The following is a 22,912-nucleotide window of genomic DNA, read 5'->3' as shown; positions in this document are numbered from 1 at the left end:
TTGACTTGAAGGCCACATCCTACTGTTTTCCTCCAGTATAGGCTACTGTAACAGGATAGTACAGACTTGGTGATTTGTAAACAAAAGAAACGTATTCTTCATTGTTCTAGAGATTGGCCAGTTCAGGACACGGCATCAACGTCTGGCAAAGGCCTTCTCATTGTGCCAACGCATGACAGAACATCACAATGTAGAGAAGCCTGTGCATACGACAGAAGAGATCAAGAGAGCTGGGGAAACTGAGCAAAGCCAGGTTCATGGCAACTAACCCGCTTCTAAGATCCTGACATTAGTCAACTGTTGGGGCAGAACCCTCATAACCCAATCACATCTTAATACTGCTACAATGTCAATTAAAATCTATCCTGGGGTTGGCAGAGGGCATTCAAATCATATTACCTGCCCAAAAGAGAAACAGTAACTTTCAGATCCTATGAAATTTCTCAGAAACCCAGAATTACCATTTATCTAGAAAAACCAAGAGGTCTTTATTTATGTGTTGTATGGCCAATATTACTATTCCTCCATTGCTTCAGCAAGACTGAGGGTGCTGCCCAATTGTAGAACACTTGCTTATGAATGTCTAATGGCAAAGATTGCTGTTGTCTGCATAGATGAGCAGGTTGTCAAAAAGAAAGCTTTTTTATCTATCTCCTTCGGGAGCTAAGCTATATGATGTGATTTAAGGACGTCACAGTGGTGGTAGGAGTGTATGAAGCAGAATGTAGCCAGACATCCTAGAGAGCCCAGTAGCCACACAGCCAGCCCGCCACAGTCAGTCATCTCCGTCTCTCTGCAGGTTTCCTTAAATCCAACCTCATCCCCACTGCCTACATCAATGACCCCTCCCCTCTCTCTCGCGGCATCACCACTTCCTATAGTCCAACAATGATTTAAAGGTCAGGGTCACTTTATGCCCAGGCTAAAGTCGATTTGAAAGCCATTAGCCTTTTTCAAGTGCTAGAAATCCCTGTTACTGTCTATTTAAATGATTCCTCTGAAAGATTTATCAAACAGTATGAATTTTAGAATACTATCTAATTATTATGACTTAATTAATTAGCTTAATTTTTAGTACATGGAAATGATTTAGCTTGTTAATCTTTGATAAGGTACACAGAGGATGCAGGAAAAGGGTGATTAACCAGAAAAAAAAAATCGAGATCTAAATAGTGTGGCACACTGGTGGGAGGGAGGGGTGAAAGTTGGCCAAGAATCTCGTAAGGGCAAGTTATTTAACCCCTAAGCTCCAATTGCTTCATCTACAAATAAAGATATTAACGACACCATTACCCAAGACTGCCTCTGCAATGTGTTTAGCATTATATGCCTGGCTTAAAAGGAGCTAAAAAAAAAAAGTACTAGCCAAGTTATTGCTGAAGTATCATCAGTAATGGCAACAATGATGTCTTTACCAGCAGCAGTGGGAACAGTGGTGGATAAAATGCAGGCTGTGATAATAACCCGGGTTAAGTGGACCCCAAACAGCTAGTTAGCGAGAGGGTAGAGGACTAAATTGGAATTAACTAGAGTAGAAGGAAGAGTGGCCGCAAGAACTGTTGTGGCTAGGATGAGGGACGGCTCCCATAGGATTACTTGTTCCAACATAAACCCCTGCTGCTGGTGGCAGTGGTTTGGGACTCTTAGTTTTATGGTGCCTTGCTGGCGGAAGAGAATTACTGGGAGTGGGGCTTGAGGCGCCACAGCATCGGCCGCACTTTCTGTCTCTGCTCCCAACTGCAGAAGCAGTGTGACAAGCTAGCTCATATTTCCAATGCTGTGCTTCCCCCACCACGATGGATCGCATCCCTTCCCACGAGTCAGAATAAACCCGCCCTTGAGCTCTCTTTGTTAGTTATTTTGTCACAACTATTTAAGAAAACTAATATATTAGTCTTGATGTATGTTACAACTTTGCCTGGGATTCCCTACGAGGGAAACATCCTAGAAGTAAATATGTGGGGCTTAAACCTTGGCTCTGCCACTTGATATTTGTGACTTCACGGGGTTTCAACTTATCTCGGAGTTGCAGTGCCCTGATGGGACATGGGGATAACCACAGCTAGACGAAAAGGTTATGCAAATGGCACACGGAGATGCGGCAAAGATAATGTGCCTAGTACCCAGCAAATACTGGTGGGTGGAGGTCTTTCCCCTTTGTGCTAGGTTCGGCAGACAGCAAAAGGGAACGGGAACGTTTATCTGGATAGGCAAGAGATGTAAGAACAAGTGCCGTGGGTTCATTGTTCGGGGGAAAGATGCCACTCACTCCCTTACGGCCCTTTCCCACCTGGTGTCTAAAGGAAGGTACAGCGGGGCTGCCAGAGCTGTGTCCATGTTACCGTAGCCTGTGGTCGTTCGGGGCTCCCTGCAGTGCGCTGTAACCGAAGGGGAGGCGTGCAGCAGGAGCAGCACACAAGCAGGTGCCCTTATCAATAACAAATGAGATCTCAGTGCACTTGTCTTTCTGCCCAAATATTGATGACTATTTAAGCTATAAATGTCAGAGCTACTGATATCTTCTCATTGTCGCTCGGAGATGCCTACCACTCCAGGATTGCAGACAATATGTCATCTGATAGCCCGAACGAGGTTCAGAATCCTTCTCTACTGTAAATGTTGCTTTCCCTGATGGAAATGTAATTCCTTTGAAAAAAATAATCTTCCAAATCATCTCATTTCTACTCCCAATAATATTGTTTCAATGCATAATTATTTTCCTTTTTCTAAACTCAAATAATGTGTTTCCCCACATGTATCCCCATGCCAGTTCCAAGATACTGTTTTCTTTAGGTGTTTTGAAGTAATGCTAATGTGAATTTTGACATTTTAAGTACACTTTCAAAATACTCTCCTCTGATTTTTACCACTGTTCCTGACACTAATATGCAGTCATGTGTCATTAGTTACTTAAATGTTTTCTATAATTATGTAGATTATGTTGACACTTTCTGGTAGGATGCTTATAATTTACTATTTTGTCACTTGTGACATTCTGAAATACATCGGATAACCATTTTCGATCATTTCCCGATTAAGCAGTTGTGAAAGGCTCCTGCTGTGTTGTGGCTTTCTTTCCCCGTAGTATCATGTCCACTGTGGGCACAGGAGGCTCATTAAGTACACAGAGTACACAGATTCTCTCTCTACTCTCCTATTATTTTGTCCTAGTAATGATCAAATAATGTCACTGACTGTAGGATCCACAGTCAAAGAGAAATACTATTATATACAAGTCTTCAGATTACCATATAGAATATAGAAAATTTATTATAATAAAGGCCTGAATAATTGTCATAGAAGGGGGAGAGTGTTGAGCTGCCCAGATGAACCTAGGGAGAGTTCTCCAAGTAAAGGATCTCTAATCTGAGTCAGGTTTAAGTAGGGGTTTAGTAAGTTAAAACTAGGAAGAGGAATGCTCTAGGCAGATGCCTGGATTGAGCCGTGGTCAAGAATGCTGAAGAGGTAAGGTAAGGGTGTAAGCATTGTCCAGAGATACAGGAGAACTGGCAGTCATTAATAAAGGGCGTGGAAGCCACATTAGGGGGGAAGTAGCTGCATTTATTTTCTGTAAAAGAACTGATGTGGTCCATTTTCATAGAATATTAACAACATGACAGACACATGTTTTCTTTACTATCAGTAGCCTAAGATGGCCATAAAGGAAAGAAACTCCCCCCCCCCCCCTTCATTTCAACTATTCTTAGTTCAAATAGAAACTCATTCTGAGTTGTTGCTGGGTGAAATTAAAGTATTAGAGAGATAAATAAAGTGTTGGGAGCTATTTTCAGAGATATTTGAAGAAAACAATAAGACAAATATGGTAGATTATCTTCACATGTTAACTGACAGTCTCCAAAAGGGCTGTGACCCACCACTCTGTTGCCATAGTGAGGCATAGTGACAATGAACTTGTTAGACATGGACAATTTATGCTCGGGAGTTTAATCCACTACACCTTTTCCAAATCAATGCAAGATGACATGTTCCCACGATTTGGCCACTTGTTGGTGACACAGACAGAGAACCATATCTCTGACAGATGGCAGCAGAGCCCTGAGAGAGTCTGGCATATATGTGACCTTTGGTAGGTGTGGCCTATCTGATCTAGATCAAGTCTAAGTAAAGGCTGTGATGGAGGTTGGTAGCAGGGAGGGATGAAAGCTGTCTAACTCAAATTTAGTTAGTTCCATAATGACTATACTGACTGGTTTTGAGTCAACTTGACACAAGCTAGAGGCATCAGAGAGGAAGGAGCCACAGTTGAGGAAATACCTCCCTGAGATCCAACTGTAAGGCATTTTCTCAATTAGAGATCAATGGGGAGGGCCCAGCCTACGGTGGGTGGTGCCATCCCTGGGCTTGTAGTCCTGGGTTCTGTAAGAAAGCAGGCTAAGCAAGGCAGGTTAAGCAAGCCAGTAAGCAGCCCCCCTCCATGGCTTCTGCATCAGCCCCTGCCTCCAGGCTCCTGCCCTGCTTGAATTCCTAGCCTGACTCTCCCCTGATGTTTGATGATGAACAGTGTGGAAGTATAAGCTGAATAAACCCTTTCCTCCCCAACTTGTTTTATGGTCACGGTGTTTCATTGCACCAATGGAAAGCCTAACCAAGACAGTGACAATGGATGCTGCTGATAGAACCATAAGCAAGAGAAGCTTTAGTCTAACCATGAATCAGGTAATAAATGGATGAATATGTAAACAAATGCATCATAAATTGTGAGTCAGAGCAATATGTGATGCTTTAAGAAGGGGGAAGGACATACAAGAAAGAGAAAACATTAAGTTTAAATAAAAATAAAGCAAAATAATCCAACAATTTAAAGAAAATAAAGCAAAAAGAAAGACAGATCAGATAAACTAATAACATGCAATATGTCACATATAAACAGTGAATATAGTGTATTTGTCTATTTCACACAGAGACACTCACATAAACACACATATGCACACACACTCACATACAGACATATATATCACACAAAAGACACCATACAATTCCCTCAAGGAACTGTCCCTCGTTCTCATACACTTCTGGGAATTCTAGGTGAATGAAGAGGAGCGAATGGAGGAACTGTCCTCCAAGTCCTTGTCACAAGGACCTCCATCCATGTGACGACAAAGCAATACCCATCGGCCTGAAAACACACCTGCCTTGATCTCAGGGTCTCATCCTGCCAGTAGGAACGGAAAGTGACACTTTCGAAATGTTAAAGAACCCAAGAAGAAGAAAACAGCTGCACATGAAAAGACGCAAACTTCTTTGGTGTTGAACTTTCCCAGACACTCTGCAAACACAGCCTTTCTAGTCTCAGACTGTCATGGTTGTTGCATTTCTAGGGGACAAACCTCCCATGGAAACTGGCGTGCTTCAGGCTGACCTACATGATCCCATGCATTTAGAGCAGGTTTTTATTCTTTTTTTTCTTTTTGTACCCCTCAGCTAGGAAAGATGGAAGCTAGCAGATACCTCCCTTCCTCTCCCCACTGCCAGGTAGGTGGGGAGGATGGCAACTGGTATGGGGGGCAACCCACTCATCTGCGCCACACAGGGGCAATCATGCATTAAATAGCACCTCTCTTCGAGATACAATGTGAACAGCCCTCCCGCTCAGCCTTAGGAACACGTGAGTGCACAGAGGAACAAAGGGAGAGCCCACAGCCAACCACCATTGGGAGGAAAATGAGATGTAAAGCTCTGGTATCCCCAGTGTGGGTACACAGGGGCGGCCCTCTAATAATACAGCGAACAGGCAGCCCAGAGCTGGGAGGCCACCCAACTGTATCCAACAAGAGCAGCTATGTACTCAGAGAACCTGCTAGCATACCAAGCCCCTTATTTTGCAGCCCAGGGCGCCCTTGTGGCAGCCCTTTCCGAATCAGAAGGCAGGCATGAAGGAGTATTAATTCAGTAGGGAATCCAGCTTCTATGCCCATGTCCCAATTGAAGAAAATGCTGTTGATTCTAAACATTTAGAAAATTACCAGGTTCATGAGAACGTTGAGTAGGGTTCAGGACAAGCTAGAGAAAGACGCAAGTCTGAAATGGGTCTCTTACCTTCTTGTCGCTCAGGCCAGAAACCTGGTCCACATACTCCTCTTGGATCATGAAGGCTGCTAAGTTGGCAGTGTAGCTGGCCAGGAAAATGACAGCAAAGAAGGCCCACACTGACACCATGATCTTGGAGGTGGTCCCCTTTGGGTTCTGCACAGGGACGGAGTTGTTGAACACCAGACCCCAGAGTAACCAAATTGCTTTGCCAATGGTGAAAGATGGGCCGCCTGGCTCTAGTGTGATACAAAAGACAGGGAGAAACATTTAAGCCTGAATCATTGGATCTATTTCAATCTACAAGCACTCAGAGTTGGAAAATTCCTGGCAAGAGCAGGAGACCCCTCTCTCTAACGACAGCTTTACAATTCAAGAGCATACATCTCTCCTGGGAGCATGAGGAAGGCAGAAGAGGGTTTCTTAGAAGCAAATTCAGAGTCCTAGGGTGTGGGGAGAGCTTTTTCCAACTAAAATTCTTTCCAACTTCATATATTAGAGCATCCAGATCTTTTGGGTGAAAGTTGGGTAACAATGACCAACTATCCCAATATGGTCACATTGACCAGTTTTCTTAAAATTTACCATTGTGTCTAACAAGGAAATATTTTAAACTTCCAAGATATTAGCAAGAATTGTGTGAGGCCCATTTGTACTATTGCCATAAACCTTCTTGTTGAGTTTCACCAGTGCTGGATGACCAAATGTACTTTTGGTTACGTTCTCTTTAGTTTCTAGCTCTTAGCAGCTGTCTTTAAAATGACCTTGATTCTCCTAACCCCTTCAATGCCAACCCTTACCAAGTCTAATGCAGCCACAGCTTCTGTACAAGGAAGCCCAGATAAGAAACCAATGACTCTTGTTCTGACCATGTCCATCTAGAACAGAAACACGGCTGTCCTTGACAGATGTCCCTCCATATGACCTTAGGGCTTCTGCCCATAAGTGATCTGTGACTTGCCTGCTGTCCCTGCTTGGTGAGGGAGAGACCTTGCATGTTACCTGAATCTTTGTCCACACTTCTACTGCAGAAATGAATATCTGCCCACAGAGTTTTCTGACAGATTAATAAAGGTCTTGGAACGCTGCCTGCAATGCTGACAGCATGTGCTTAGCCTGCTACATCATCAGGGACTGCCATGCTGAACTTGTTGTCTATCTGTGCACGTACATCTGTGCGTGTGGACTTGACTTCATACGATAGATGTGCAAGGAGAAAGTTGTTCACAAAGCAGACCTTGCAAACTGTGCAGTGCCCTAAGGAGACTTGAGCAGACCAGTGCTGGGCTCCTCTGTAAAGAGAAGGACCCTAAAGCAACATGAGCAATCGTGAGTTCTGGTACGGAGTTGGGAGACGTGAATTTCCGTATTCTGGGTGAGAGAGCAGTATATTCTGTCTTTGGCCTTTAACAGGGCTGACCTTTGTCTACACTTCGGGGATCCTCAGACAGTTCACACACTAGAGCCACTCAGGTTAAAGTACGGGTCGCTGGTTCAAGTGAGCCTTTCGCATGGGGTGGGGGAGTCAATGGCCACACCATGTTATGAAGACATGTAGAACTCCACCTCAGAACACACAAAATATAAGGTAGGTCAGCACTTGGAAGTCCACTGGTAAAGCAGTAGCTCTCAAGATTGGACTGTGAATCTTACCCAAGCATGAGTGGCATGTTTATCGAACACTGTTGCCAGGTGATCACCCTAGAGGTTATTATTAAACAGATACAAGGTGAATCTTGTTATTCTAGCAAGACCAAGGTAAGTAATCACTATTTTGAAACATACAGTGTCTAAGCTTCATTCTGGGTTTAGTAAATCAGAGACTAGTTTCAAGCACCTTTGTCTTTTAAGTGCCTGTTATGTAATTATTATTAGAACCTAAGATTAAGGAGCTGTCCTCTTGTTATATTATTGGAATAATATATTGGAATAGTTATATTCCAGGATAACTAGAATTCTAACAGGAAAAGGTTTAGAAGAAGCATTACAGTTCTTAATCCTGGGGCTTTTATGAAGTTCTAAAAGAGCTATTTATCAGATTCTCAGGACTCCTTCAGAAATTTGATGAAATTTTCAAAAATATCAAAAGTGCTTCAAACACAAGGTCAGTTTCCCCATGTTGATGCCTACTTACTCAGGACATGAGACCCATGCTATAGTAGCTACAAGTGAGAACTGGCCTTCCATGTCCTTTTTATTTCAAGCATGCTACTTCTACACTCCTGGAAGTACTTCTGAGTTACTGTATGGGCGAAAGACATAGGATGTGGAGACACTGAAACTCAGTAGTAACCCTTCAACTATGGGAAGCTCCAGTGACCACAAGAATTTTCATATACCCTCTGCACAGTCTAATTTTTCTTATTCTTACTATGTGTGCATAGTCTGCCTTTTCCCTCATATTTCTCCCAACAAATTGCTTATAACCTATACTTTAGAAATAGTGTCCAGACATAAGCATCTCCATTATCAATCTTTCTTCTTAAACATTGCTACACTGACACGCTAATGGTCCCCAACCTCACAGAAAGTAGGGAGATAACAGGTAACAAAGGATGAATATAATGATTCTGAGTTGTGAGTGGGGGCGGGGAAAAGGCAGAGGCGCAGGAGTTCCGCACAGCCTTACCTCTGCCATCAGCTAGGCACCTGTTGTAACCCACAGGGCTGAAGTACTCGAAGACAAAGACAGCCACGGCAGAGACAATGAGCAGCATCACAAACATCATCACCCACACGTCAGCGCTGAATGGCTCTGGGAAGGGAAGCAAAACAGTGCTCAGGGTCAAAGCAGAGAGCAAGCAGCTCGATAGCCCCATAATCATCTGTTCATGCGAACACCTGTTTTGAGAGGAGCATGCCACAAGTGTGTGGTGTGCCCTCGGGGAGCCAGGGCTGAATTTGGAAAACATAAGATACGCTTGCGCGGCCCCTTTTATGTCTGGGCATGTAAAGATTGTTTGTTTTTGTTTTCTCCGAGACAGGGTTTCTGTGTAGCTTTGAAGCCTGTCCTGAAACTACCTCTTGTAGACCAGGCTGGCCTTGAACTCACAGAGATCCGCCTGCTTCTGCCTCCCGAGTGCTGGGATTAAAGGCATGCGCCACCACCGCCCTGCAAGATCATTTTTTTCAAATACATAAAGACCACCATCTTGTTTGTGAGCCTTTCTGGGTTTATTGGGGGGAGTTTCTGTCCCTCTCGGAACCGTATTTGGATCTCTCAAGGAATGGTGCAATTGGAAGAGGTAAATGATATCAAACCGATTTGTTTCATGTCCTCATCCCCATGACAATACCAAGAAGGACGCCTTCGATGAGGACAAATTCTTGACAAATGCAGGTTCTGTTTTAGAGCTGAATTGGTTTGGAAATCCTGCTGTACGATGAATAACCGTGCCCCTTCACTTTTGTCCCTACACACTTCTCTCGGTGTCCAGCCTGCGGTTCCTTTCCCAGCCTACTTTGTTGCGGTATAGTTATACTAGCTATCATGAAGATATGAGGGTATAAGTTAATCAGTTAAAAAAAAACTATCTATACTGGCTCTCAGTGTCTGCAGTAGCAGACATTTCCCAGGTAGCAAGGGAACAGGCATGGTTTGCGAATCCCAAAGCAGCTACTATCTGATTCTCACGACTAAGCAAGGGGCTAAGGCTAGGCAAGAGAACAAGATGATTCTATGAATGCTTTTTAAGTGTCTTTCACCATATTTGCTGGATTTATTCCATTTGAGCTAAATCTCTCTGGTTTAGAGGGATGCATAAGCTGAACACTATCTTCCAATAAGCCATCTCCATGATGCCGCAGACACAAAAGAATGATAGTAATTCTGTCCCATGATACAGTGCCTCTCAATGGTGTCCCAAAATAGTTCTGGCCTTTTTAGCTGTCACATCACTTTGTAAACTCATAATCAGTGAATTAACAGGCTGCTTTCCCCTTCTTCCAAGTTATTAATAAAGATGAAGTTGAAAGGGGGAAGTTGGCTGAAAATTAGAAAATATATTTCCCATTCTGAAACCTACTTTATTATTGAACTTCCAATGGGATTATAAAAGCCTGGTCACTTAATCAATTTAAAAATACCCTTAAGAAAGCCCTAGAACTTAACACACTGCTGTGAAAAAGCAAAGTTCTCAGTGGCAGCAGGGTTCAAACCTACAAGGTACATTTGAGCTGGCTTCATCTGGTGCGGGGAAAACCTCCTCCACCCTTGACTATAACTGGCTTCATGCTGGTCTATGATTGGCCAAGAACATAATGAATGCTCCACACCTGTGATTCCTGCCCCTCCCACTCCTGCCTTACCTAATGTAGGGCAACTTTCTGCAAACAATGTACCCAACATCTTTATCGATCTTTACAAAAGGACTTTATAAAGGACTTCCCTCATGCGCCAGTGTTTATAATCCTTCCAATGGGCCTTTCATTACCGGGTGGCTCTGTTTATTTTACAGTAAATGGTAAATGAAGTGGGAGAGGGCCAGGTTCTTTCTGCATTCATGCTCAGAAAGTGGCAGTCGGGTTATGAATTGAGGTTGCCCTGAAACACTGCCTAGAACTTCCCACAATATTATGCTGCATACGTGTGTCTGTCCACCACAGTTGCCCCAGGTTGCAGAGTGGACTAGGACATATGATGACTACCATGCCTGGGCTTTATTGAAGAACTCCTGAAAAATGCTCTATCATGGATAAAAAGATTGGCTAAGAAACTTAAGTCACTTATAGAAAAATTTTATAGAATCTATTATTTCATTTAGTGGTACATTAATTGAATTATTCCCTCACAGACAGAATTTAAGTAAAGGCCAGTTACCATCTTTTCTAATATTCCCATTTTAAAAATGTTCTTCCCCTTATAGAGATTATGACTAGTCCAAAGACTTATACCTTTATACCTTGTTTATGACCACATAGGGCTTTATATCTCTTAGTTCAATGTTCTGCTCTGTTTCCAAGGTGATATTTTATTTTCTAAACCCTGGCTCAATTTTATATATATATATATATATATATATATATATATATATATATATATACAGTGAGCTCACAAAAGACCTCATTTAATTGAAGCTGTTGTCTTATCTCACCCATTCTTCAATCATATCTAAAGCTTTTTACATCTGAGAAGTGCTAGAGAGTGGGCAAGCAGAGAATGGTATTGGAGAAGAAGGTGAGAAATGGGGCAGGAAGAAGCATCAGATGAGCTCTGACTAGGAAAGTCTCAGAAAACTCCCGTGATAACAGAAAATATTTGTGTGTTTATAGGAGTGTTCGCCCTAAGCTTTATTCTTGAGGATAACTAAAAAATAAATAGGTCTGTCGATGAGGCTGTGGTGTGAATGAAAATGGCCCCTGTAGACTCAAGTATTGCCTGCTTCATCCCCAGTTGATAAACTGTTTGACAAGGATTAAGAGATGTGGCCTTGTTGGAGGAGGCCTGTCACTAGGAGTGGGCATTGAAGTTTCAAGAGCCCATTCCAGGCCCAGTTTCTCTCTCTTTCAATACCTGCTACCTATGGATCAGGATGTAAAGCTCTCAGCTGTTGCTCCAGCGCCATGCCTGTCTGTTTCCTGCCATGATGATAATGGATCCCCTGAGTCTGTAAGCAAGACCTCGATCAAAGACTTTCTTTTATATGAGTAGCCTTGGTCATGGTGTCTTTCCACACCAATAGACTAGTAACTAAGACAGAAGATACCTAGACTTAGAAATATTGTTGCAGACAGAAGTCTTAGAGGTCAACTAATTGAGATGCCCTATTCTGTGGATGAGGAAAATGGAGCACCAGGATGAACAAATTCTTTCAAGATCAAATGAGCACTAAGTGATAATAAGGGGACTATATGGGACTTGTGATGACCGTTCTCATAGTGTTTTCTTGTAGGGCAACACACCTCCCTGATTTCTAGATGTTTTTAATTTTTATGTTTAAGAATGACCAAGTGCCCCCAAAGAATTCCCTGTCTGAATTACACTCTCAACAAACCATGTCCTGACATTGTTTCTCATCCCAGCCGCTTGTCCTTGAGTTCCTTTTCTGTCATCAGTAAACATGTGATTTACCTAAGAAGGCAGAAGGCGACACGGTCCCATTGCTGCGTGATACCATGACACTGATGCCAGTCTCTATGAAGGGCACAGAGAAGTCGACCACCTCTGATCGCTCTTCATTGATAGTTAGTGACCCCACTGCCATGTAGGCCCTCTTCATGACCACCTGAAGAAAAAGGCACAATGCTCCGATTAGAACGTTATTGAAGGCAGCTCTACCATAAGCAAAATTTCCATGGCTCAGCAGTAAGTTGGACACCATCCCTAGAATACCATTCACTTCCTCTGTGGGTCTGTTGTTGGCCCAGAGCTCACCAATTTGGCTGGACTGGGTGGCCACCAGCCCCAGATATCCTTCCCAGCACTGGGATTTTAAAACAGACATCACTGTCCTTGATATTTTATTTTGGTTCTGGGGATCAAGCTCGGGTCCTCATGATTATGAGGTTAGCACATTACCGGCTGAACTATTTCTCCTTCTCTCTCACTACTATCTCACATGGTGTTAAATTCTTAAGATAAACCTTTAATAATATTTAAGCTAAACGTCCATGCACAATGGAAATGACTTGGTCATGACCTTGTGTCCTGATACCGACCTCACCAATCATGCCATTCCAGGTCCCGTTGATCTTCTTCCCATGCTTGCCATTGGTCACCAGGTAAAGGTCATAGGTGAACTTCACAGACTTAGAAATTTTCTTCAGGATATCAATACAGAAGCCCTTGCAGCATTTTTTGATGTAGCCTGGCTCTTCATCTGTTTTATTCCTGCCCGGTTACAGGAAGAAACAAACAAACAAAGCAAGACTTTGTGCAAGAAGGAGATATTACTTTTTCATTAAAACTCCAACCTCCACCTCCACCCCCACAGTACAGTTTATTCTTGAGTAAGGAAAGAGATCAGACCTAGAGCCGTGGTACTTTTTTATTGTCTCAGTATCCTGAGCCATACTGTGGCACAAGTTTCAAGGTTCCTTTGAAGTTTAACATAGATGAAAAAAGGCACGTATCCTACAGGCTCGGCTTAATGAATTCCTCACTGAGTTCACGGTTTCTGTGAAAACCTGAATTCAGGTACAATTGCCTACCAGATGCTAGGAGACTCTGCATTTGTCCCCTCAAGGTGCTTGCCTCCTCCTTCCACATCTAAGGACATTGTAACCCCAACTTTTGACAGCATAAATCAAGTGGAATTGTTTCAAAAAAAATAGGTCTAATTCTCAAAATGTCAGCTTCGAGAGAACACATTTCCACACTCAAAGAAACTTTAAAGTCAGTAGACTTGAGCTCCCAGTCACCGAGTCTGGGCAAGAGCAAAGGAATCTTAACAGAGCAGTCATTGTCTCAGGTCAGGGTTTTAGATGGAGCCACATGTCTAACCAAAGCTCCCACTGATCCTACAGCTTCTTGGCAGCTGAGAATTTTCCAGGGTGCCTAACTCCATGTCAGCAAACAGCACAGCTAACTCTTTCCCGGGCCAACCATAACCATCCATCTGGGGAGGTGCCATACTCAGAGATGATGCGCTTCTGGCACGGGACCGTGTTCCTCATGCAGGTTCCACTGAGAGGGTCCACACTTTCCACAATGACAAACGGCGCCTCCTCCAAGGTCACAATGCTCAGATGGTCATCCTCCTGCTCTTCGGTTTCGGGGCACATTCGAGGCCACACATAGTATTTCATCTGCAGGGACTTGTCTTTCCACTTCCCCACCTGCACAGAGATGAAGGAAGCACTCAGCCACCATCAACCACCGCCATCGCCTCTCCCAGTCTTCTCTGAATCGTCTCAGAAACGGTTAAACAACTGCAAACCAATACCAGCACAGCACACGATGGGAGAATACTTCCCCAAACAGATGTTGAAAATGAAACGACTGTAATCATTTAACTCACTCCCCTCTCATTCAGTATTGAATTAGGACCTGCAACGGTCTGAGCACCCTCCAAAACCCCATCACTCCCGTATCAAGAGCTGTGAAATTCTTGGCTTTCCTGGGTCACATGGCTGTGGGGTTGGTTTGTTTGTTTGTTTTACTCAGCTATAATAACAAACAATCCTGAAATCAGCACAGAGTATTAGGAAAGAGTATAAGGAGAGAGAGTGCCTTTAGCTAATGAGCTAGCCGGATGTGCTGAGTCATACCTGAAGTTCACTGGGGAATTGTTCAGAGAACTATGAATCTCTGATTTAGAACATTACATTGTGATGAAGTAATATAGACACTACTTGCTTGGAGAAGGGCGTGTGGTTGTGTTTCTGACAACTGCATGTTTCAGTGCAAGGTTGCACCTGCTGAACTAAGACAACAGCCTGGGGTGAAAGAGATAGGTCTCTCTGTGAGCAGCCATGTCGGGGCCACAAAGACTATGGCACCCATGATGGGAAAGCCATCACCATGACTCTGCTGTGGAAAGTGTGCCGTGTGTGCATTCCCTGGATCATACATGACAGACCTGCAGTCAGCTGCCATGTGTGCATTCCCTGGGTCATATATGACAGACCTGCAGTCAGTTGCTATGTGTGCATTCCCTGGATCATACATGACAGACCTGCTGTCAGTTGCTGTGTATGCATTCTCTGGGTCATACATGGCAGAACTGCTGTCAGTTGCCGTGTGTGCATCCCCTGGGTCATACATGACATACCTGCTGTCAGTTGTCGTGTGTGCATTCCCTGGGTCATATATGACAGACCTGCAGTCAGCTGCCGTGTGTGCATTCCCTGGGTCATACATCACGAACCTGCTGTCAGTTGCCATGTGTGCATTCCCTGGATCATATATGACAGACCTGCAGTCAGTTGCTATGTGTGCATTCCCTGGATCATACATGACAGACCTGCTGTCAGTTGCTATGTGTGCATTCCCTGGATCATACATGGCAGACCTGCTGTCAGTTGCCGTGTGTGCATTCCCTGGGTCATATATGGCAGACCTGCTGTAAGTTGCCATGAGTAATGGGTGGGCTCATTTGCCTCATGGCAGAGGCCTTAAGCCATGATTTTATGTTGAATCTGTACACAGTTTAAAGGGGGGGGGTGAAGAAAGGATTTTAATTTTCAAATAACTGAGCATCTTCAGTTGTCACGAGGAAATAAGGTATCTTTACAGTCTACGGTTTCTTTTGTGTAGTTAGGGTGATCCAGGTGAGGTATCAAACCCATGAGACTAGTTTATGAAATTCCAGATGTGAGTGAGAAGCAGTGCAGCCATAGACTAATTTCAATTTCAAACACACAGGCACGTGCTGTGGGACAATGGTCCTTTATCCTGTCACTTGTATTATTTTTAATAAAATGCTGATTGGTCAGTAGCCAGGCAGGAAGTAGAGGCGGGGCAACGAGAACAGGAGAATTCTGGGAAGAAGAAAGACACAATCTGCAGTTGTCACTAAGACAGAGAGGAAGAAAGGTGAGAATGCTTTGCTGATGAAAGGTACCAAGCCACATGGCTAACACAGACAAGAATAATGAGCTAATATAAGATGCAAGAAAGAGCTAATAAGAAGCATAAGCTAATAGGTCAATCAGTTTATGATTAATGTAGACCTCTGTGTGTTTCTTTGGGACTGAAGGACTGTGGAACTGGGCGGGACAGAAACCTCAGTCAAGAGGCATGGACTCCTATACTATTACCAACTTGAACTCCTCTCATCTTAGTCCCTGCTTTTGTCTAACTTAAGGGTGGTTGGTTCCTTCCTCTAGCTCATCCCACAAAGCAGCTCACTCTACCCCCCCCCCCCAACAAATTAGGTCTGCATAGCCACTGCCTTGCCTTTTCATTACATCTTTTATAACATGGACGCTGATTTTGTGTCCTAGATGATCTTGTTTGGCAATTGCAGGATTTTTTTTTTCTGGCATTTACTCGGTGCTAGCTATTTTGGTTTTTATCCCCAAGCTCTTTTGCTTCTAGATTCAGAATTAAGCACTGAACCCAATGCTTTCTTTCCTTTATGTGTATAGATGTGCCATGACCTCTGATGGGATTATGACCTAATAAGCCCATCATAACTTGGCCACCCTTGACCTACCATATACCACCAGTCTCAAATGAAAACATAGCTACACACACACACATACACACCTGCACACATAGAGAAGATACACACACACCTGCACACATAGAGAAGATACACACACACCTGCACACATAGAGAAGATACACACACACCTGCACACATAGAGAAGACACACACACATGCACACATAGAGAAGACACACACACACACCTGCACACATAGAGAAGATACACACACACACATACACATGCACACATAGAGAAGATACACATACACATGCACACATAGAGAAGATACACACACACATGCACACATAGAGAAGATACACACACACATGCACACATAGAGAAGATATACACACACACACATGCACACATAGAGAAGATACACACACACCTGCACACATAGAGAAGATACACACACACATGCACACATAGAGAAGACACACACACACCTGCACACATAGAGAAGACACACACACACCTGCACACATAGAGAAGATAAGTAAAATAAAATGAAACATGGCTTTTTTGAATAAAGGATGAAACATCACTTTCAGGTCCTCACAAAGTTGAAAAATCACAAGCTGTCCTAAGGTGGAGACTGCTTGCTCTTCAATAAACTACTGATCTTGCTGCAGGTCTGTTCACCTCGTGGTGCTAAGGCTGTCTCCAAATGACCTCCCAGACACTCAGAGAGCCTTCGAGAGAAAGAAAACACATCCCTGGAGACCTGCTGAATCACATACATACCCAAGAAAGACTATTTACTCCAGGGTCAAAGCACATAATCAAGCACACATATGTGGGAATGGTTGAAAAGCCTTAAAGTGCCTATTTTTATTTATTTTTAAGTCCTATCATCTTTCCTCAATAAGTTCTTTGGCCTTTTTTTCCCTTCTAAGTCCAATTGTATTCTTATGTCTTTATCACAACTAGCCTATAGTAAAAGGTCTCGCCTTGTAACTCCTGCAGGACTTCTGAACTCACATGGTGCCCTCCCCGAGGATGCTATAGACACTGCTTCCAGGTGACTTTCTTAAATCACAACTTGGAACATTGTGGATTAGATTAGCTGCAGAATGCTTTTCAGCACAAACATGAAGACCTGAGTTCAAATCTCCAGCATGCATCTGCTATCCCTACTTTGAGGAAGCAGAAAGAGGTAGATCCTTAAGTGTTCACTGGCGAGACAGTCTAGACTAATTTGAGAGCTTCAGATACCGTAAAAGAGCCTGCCCCAAAAATAAGGTGGAAAGCAAATAAGGAAAGAACCCACTGTCCTCTTACAGACTCTCTACATATATATGCACATGTGCACACACCAACATAAAAACACACATTAGACAGACACACACACACACACACACACACACACACATACTTCATGACTTTGTCATATATCAAATATTTCAACAACTTCTCCCTGTCCTTTGCATTGTGCCCAAATGTCTTACCTATGTGTGATCAAGTCCTGTGTGTGAGCCCGGCCCACATCTATTTAATAAAACTTCAGTTCCATGGATCGGGAAACTCAGAAAAGGGAATCATTTGATTTAGGGATGCTCAACATAGGCCAGCCAGGGACAGACTGTAAGAAAGCAGTGGCCATTACTTTGCTAATAGACTTACTATACCTGTGGAAGATGATGCTGTGGAGAGAGAGTTTTGGCTAAGTTTCCCCTGACATTTTGTGAACAAGATGAACTACAACGTGGATTACTGCAAACTTTGACAGACTGAGAAGAAGTTTTTAAAAGCTATAATGCAAAAGAAAAGAAAAGATTGTTTAATGAATCAATGTCAACACAGAGAGAGGTCTTTGGTGACATGTCAGGGGACTTTGCTCTTAGAAGTGACCTCTACAGTGTTTAAGAGAACAGAACTGAAGTTGTGCTCAAGAAATTGCAGACAATAATAACCTAGTGAGGACAGATGATATAAACTGCTGAATCAAGTTTGGAAGAGATGCAAATTAATTGGAATGATGGATTGAACCAAATGGAATAAAACTCAGTGTTATTTATTCTGAAACTCCAGCATTCATATTTTTTTTCAAAAGCAACTGTTCTGAAAAGAGGATATTTCAATCAATGGCAGTCTGTGAAAGCTATTGTGATACCAGATGATGTATTTATAGATGTACAGTGTCTAGCACATGGGGTGAAGAGAGGGTGCGGATGACTCCCCTCTGTGTTCACAACACCCCAGCAGGGAAACTCAGCTCTGATCCTGCAATTCTATGATCTCCTGGCTTTTTTTTATTAAATACGCCATTCTTACTTTCCCAACAATAAGTTGTTACAGAATTCTCTCACACACCCTTCCCCAGACCAGCAGGATCACGTCTCTGTTTCACGTCAGTTCAATTCAATGATAATTACACACCAGTACGTTGCAGGCACTGGGTCACATGCTAATAGACAGCAGGACCACATGATGTTTATTGGGGGCGGAAAGGTGTCAGGCTTTGGGCTCATCTGATAGTCTAATAATCTCATTCATCATCCCAGCTAACCTATGAGATAGCCACCCCATTGATACCTCCGTCTATAAAAGGATTGGCTGACTTCTAAGATAACAAACAGGAGAAATGAGTGTTGTGTGCAAAATCAGGACTTGAAGCCAAGCAGTGTGACTCCAAGGTTGAACTCCTCTCATGAATGGCCTCCCAACTCTTTGACCTTCTGAGGACAATCTCAAGGGGACCAACTTGACTGATGATATCAAATGAGGCTTTGACTCTCACCTCCATGGAAGGTATTAACACATACTTTGACATTCAGAGTAGAAGTAATCATTTTAAGAAAAGCCACAGAGAAGCCTCACAGAGACCCCTCCTTTCAACCTGGACTTTACAACCTAAATGATAGCTCCGGACATAGGAAGGTCTCTGATCCCTGGACTAGCTTCATTCTCTTCTTCCTAAAGTCCTAACCGTCATTACTATGCGAGCTCTGCCACTATCAAACAGGCCCCTCACCAGTGCTCAGCTCCTCCCACATTCTTGCTCTGTGGCATTGGTTGGGTGGTTTGGAATGAATATGGACACCGTGAAAGTGGTGAATATTACAAACACTACAGATTCAGGGGTTCCTCTGCTCACTCTGCCCTTGTTACCAGCTCCCCTCTGTGCAGAATAACCGAACTGCTCTAATTCATGCTATTTCTGTACTTCTTTAGTGGCTTTTTTTTTGGGGGGGGGGCTTTGCGAGTATCCTGTCCTTTTAAGCTAAGTTCCAAATGTGTCCCTAAGGATTCCATGGACAAATCTCTAAAACTCGCGTGGCTTTGCTTTACATATCCCGAGAGATGGGTGACCTGCTTTCTGTGTCTCACACATAATTTTGTGATCCCATGACCACTCTGGATGAAGGTCTTCCCAGCACTGTTTGGAGATAATGGTCGAGGAAGAGGTGTTCTCAGCAGCCACTTTCTTTCTTTCTTTTTTCTGAGACAGGGTTTCTCTGTAGATTGGAGCCTGTCCTCTTGTAGACAAGGATGGCCTCGAACTCACAGAGATCCACCTGCCTCTGGGATTAAAGGCTCTCACTTTCTCAAATGAGGGTAATATCTGAGTTTTCAGTACAGAAGACGCTCATGTCTTAACCACGATTTCTTCTTCCTCTATTTCTTTAAGGAACAACTTGATGGAGGACTGAAAGGAGAGAGGGAACTTTGTAGACAGTTCTCCACACATCAGCCCAGGCGCTCAGATAGGCATCTTAAATTAGCTATTCTCCGTGCTGGGAAGCAAACTCAGGACTTGGTACTTTTTGAGTAATTTGCTCTACCGGTGCAGTAGAACCAGCTACACCTCACATTCTGTATAGTGCAAGCAATAAAATAATCTTATTTTAAATGATCAACACCTACAATTAAAAATAAAGGGATGATGCCTCTAAGTAGAAAAGGTGGGATATGTTTCAAGCAGCTGTTCCTTGAGCTGCAGAGCCGTGTGGTGAAATCCTCCAAACAGAAACGGCTGGAGGAGAAGGCAAGGCTGGAGGCATAGAAGCCTGCCTTTGAGAGCTTTCTGAAGCCTTCTCTAGGAGTCTGAAAAGGCATAAGTATATAATCCTGGGGCTGCAGAGAGTGGGAAGAAATGAGGTTGACTGGAACTATTTCAGAGAAAATCCGAAGTGAAAAACGGAACAAAGCATTTATAGTCAGGATTAAGGAGAATCAGGAAAAATGAAATCTTGAAAAACACCTGTGAGAATGCATGTACAGCATTGGCCTTCCTCAGCGCTAAACAAACATCCGTAATCCCCTTAATCCAAGCTCATTTAACAGTGACATCTGCCTAGAACATTTCAGTTATCTTCCACATTCACAGCTAAAAAGACCTCCCAAGAACTCAGAGCATCTTTTCTATGTGAGAGACAAACAAACAAACAAGCAACAAAAACAAAGAAACCTTCACTTGGTTTTCTCAGAAACAGATATAGAGCCATGACTTTAGGGTTGGTTCTTGGTTTGGCTTCTTTGGTAGCAGCTGAGCCAACCAAGCACACAGCAGACAGGGCTCTTGACATTCCCCTGGTGGGGATTCTAGGGGACCCAGCTCGTGACAACCGAAGACTCCAAAGTCCTCCTTTTGCCAACGTGTCAACAGATTTCTGCCATTGCTACCAGTAGAACGCACACCATTGACAGCCAGATAAGGCCATAGATGTAGCGACAGCACCAGGAACATGCTCCTTCTGAAAGTCGTGAGTCAGTCCCTCAGGCAAGAAGCACAGACATCATTGCGGTGTGCACTATAGTGCCACTGAGGGAAGGGACAGGGGACAGGGCAGGCTCTGCTGGCAGGGGGCTTTCCTAACACCGACAGGCAAAGGACATGAGTTTCTTTGGGTCACCTCTCTTGTCCCAGAAAGTCATTTTTTAAGAAGAGATCAGAACAAAAGAGCTCGTTAGAACCTCTTTAGGTGTCAGAGGTTACTTTTCAAAAATCGAAGCATTTTTGTTTCTTGCCTGAAATGACATCTGGATCTCACACGAAACACTTATTTTAAGCCTCTGACTATGACTGACTTTTTAAATGAGAAATTGAAAGCTGTGGCTATCTCTATGAGCAAGCCTCAGAGATGGGAGGAACGGCTGTAAGGTGGCTGACTTCTGGATTTGGAGTCTTTTCCTTCCCAAAGAGCTGCCAGATTCAGCCCCTCCCGTCTCCCCGCATCTTTCAGCCTCTAGGCAGGCATGAGACCCTAACAGGACATCCGAACCCAGGGAACTCCGGTTTATCCACTCTACCCCTCCAGCAATACATTTTAACTCTAGGATTTTTAAGGTTTGACACTACAATGGTGCTTCATTTTCTTGAGTGCTTTTCTGTATCCAGTCCTAACAGCCTCTGTCTCTTATAACAAATAAACATTTATATAGATATCTACTTCCTGCATCCATCCAAAGTAATACTGCCCATTAATTATCCAAATACATCTATATATGCACAAAGAAGGAAGATACGTGAGCGTGTGTGCTCTTCCCAAATCAATCATGCACACACTCATCCACTGCTTGCTTTTCCCACCTCATTACACAAACTTCCTTCCAGCTTAATACACTTCAGAGCTAGCTCTTTGTGTATGCACATTTTTGCACATGCAAGTGTGCACACACATGCTCATGTGTGTAATATGTATGTGTGAAGTGTGTTCATGTGTGTGCGAGAGTATAGATGCCAGATGTGGGTGTTTGTTAGATATCTTTTTCAGTTGTTCTACTTTCTGTTTGGAGACATTCTCTCTCCCTGGGTCTTGGTGCTCCCTGCTTAGGCTAGGCTAGCTGTCCAGTGAGCTCCAGGGATCTGCCCATCCCTGGCTCCCCAGGCTGGGGTTACAAATGCACAGGGCCACAATTCCTTTCATTAGGGTGCTGAACACCTACATTTAGCTCTTCGTGGTAGCATGGCAAATATTTTATTGACAAAGCCGTCTCCTTAGCCCGTTAGTTTTTATTAAAATGTCAGTGCGGTAGCCCTAATATCAATGTGCCTTGATTTATTCCACCATATCTGTAAGGATAAATATTAGGCTATTTAATGCACACACACTCATGCCACACCTTGGTATTTTCAAAGCATCTATTTCTAGCAAGGAAAATGCAAAGAACCCACATTTTCTATCTTTTTTAAAAAAAATATTCTGAATGTTGCTAGAACAAAGAAGCTTGCAGCAACAAACATTGCTATCATCAGAGGCTGGAATTGTCCCCTTCACTCAGCTGCCACCAACACCAACTTTTTGCTCACTCTGAAACATCTGCCACTCTGAGTAATGGTCTCTGGCTGTTGGAGTTTTCATCTCCTGGCCTCACATGGAGTGCCTGCTAGACATTTGGATTAGCCTTTTTACCCTCTGGCCACATCCTTTCTCGTTTCCCACTGTGCCTCTTGTCTTCCTTATCTACCCCTAGCTACAGCCCTTATATACTCCAGCAGGGCCTTTATCCTCCGAAGTTCTGGAAATGATGCTCCCATCTCAAATTTGTCTCCATGCTTTTGTCTATGCAACAAAATTTCATCTTTCTTCCTTTTGAAATCTCTTGTTCTGTTTCTGTCCTCTTCTCCTCCCCCACTCCCTCACACCCCACATGTAGCTCAGGGGTTCCTGGAATTGGCAATCTTCTTCTGAGGTCCTAGGATTGCAGATATGGGCCATTGGACCTGCCTCTCTCTGGAAATGTGTCTGTTAGGATAGGGTCTTTGGGTTCTGATTCTCTGTCTCTCTGTCTCTCTGTCTCTCTCTCTCTCTCATCTCTCTCTCTCTA

The 22,912-nt window shown here is 43.4% G+C and overlaps 1 protein-coding gene across 1 annotated transcript in view; it reads right to left on the bottom strand.

Annotated features, from left to right (window-relative positions):
* Positions 1-22,912, bottom strand: part of Grin2b (glutamate ionotropic receptor NMDA type subunit 2B) — a 344,377-nt gene that overhangs the window by 46,160 nt on the left and 275,305 nt on the right. The window contains exons 8-12 of the mRNA XM_042054500.1: positions 13,622-13,824; positions 12,706-12,877; positions 12,119-12,272; positions 8,678-8,803; positions 6,058-6,287 (exon numbers count right to left, since the gene is read on the bottom strand). Of these exons, the coding sequence (XP_041910434.1) occupies positions 6,058-6,287; positions 8,678-8,803; positions 12,119-12,272; positions 12,706-12,877; positions 13,622-13,824 (885 nt within the window). The remainder of the gene's footprint in view (positions 1-6,057; positions 6,288-8,677; positions 8,804-12,118; positions 12,273-12,705; positions 12,878-13,621; positions 13,825-22,912) is intronic.

Source organism: Arvicola amphibius, chromosome 2 (genome assembly GCF_903992535.2).
Source record: "Arvicola amphibius chromosome 2, mArvAmp1.2, whole genome shotgun sequence".
Lineage (NCBI taxonomy): Eukaryota > Metazoa > Chordata > Mammalia > Rodentia > Cricetidae > Arvicola > Arvicola amphibius.
The sequence above is the reverse complement of the archived record's forward strand: the minus strand, read 5'-3'. Positions and strand labels throughout refer to the sequence as shown.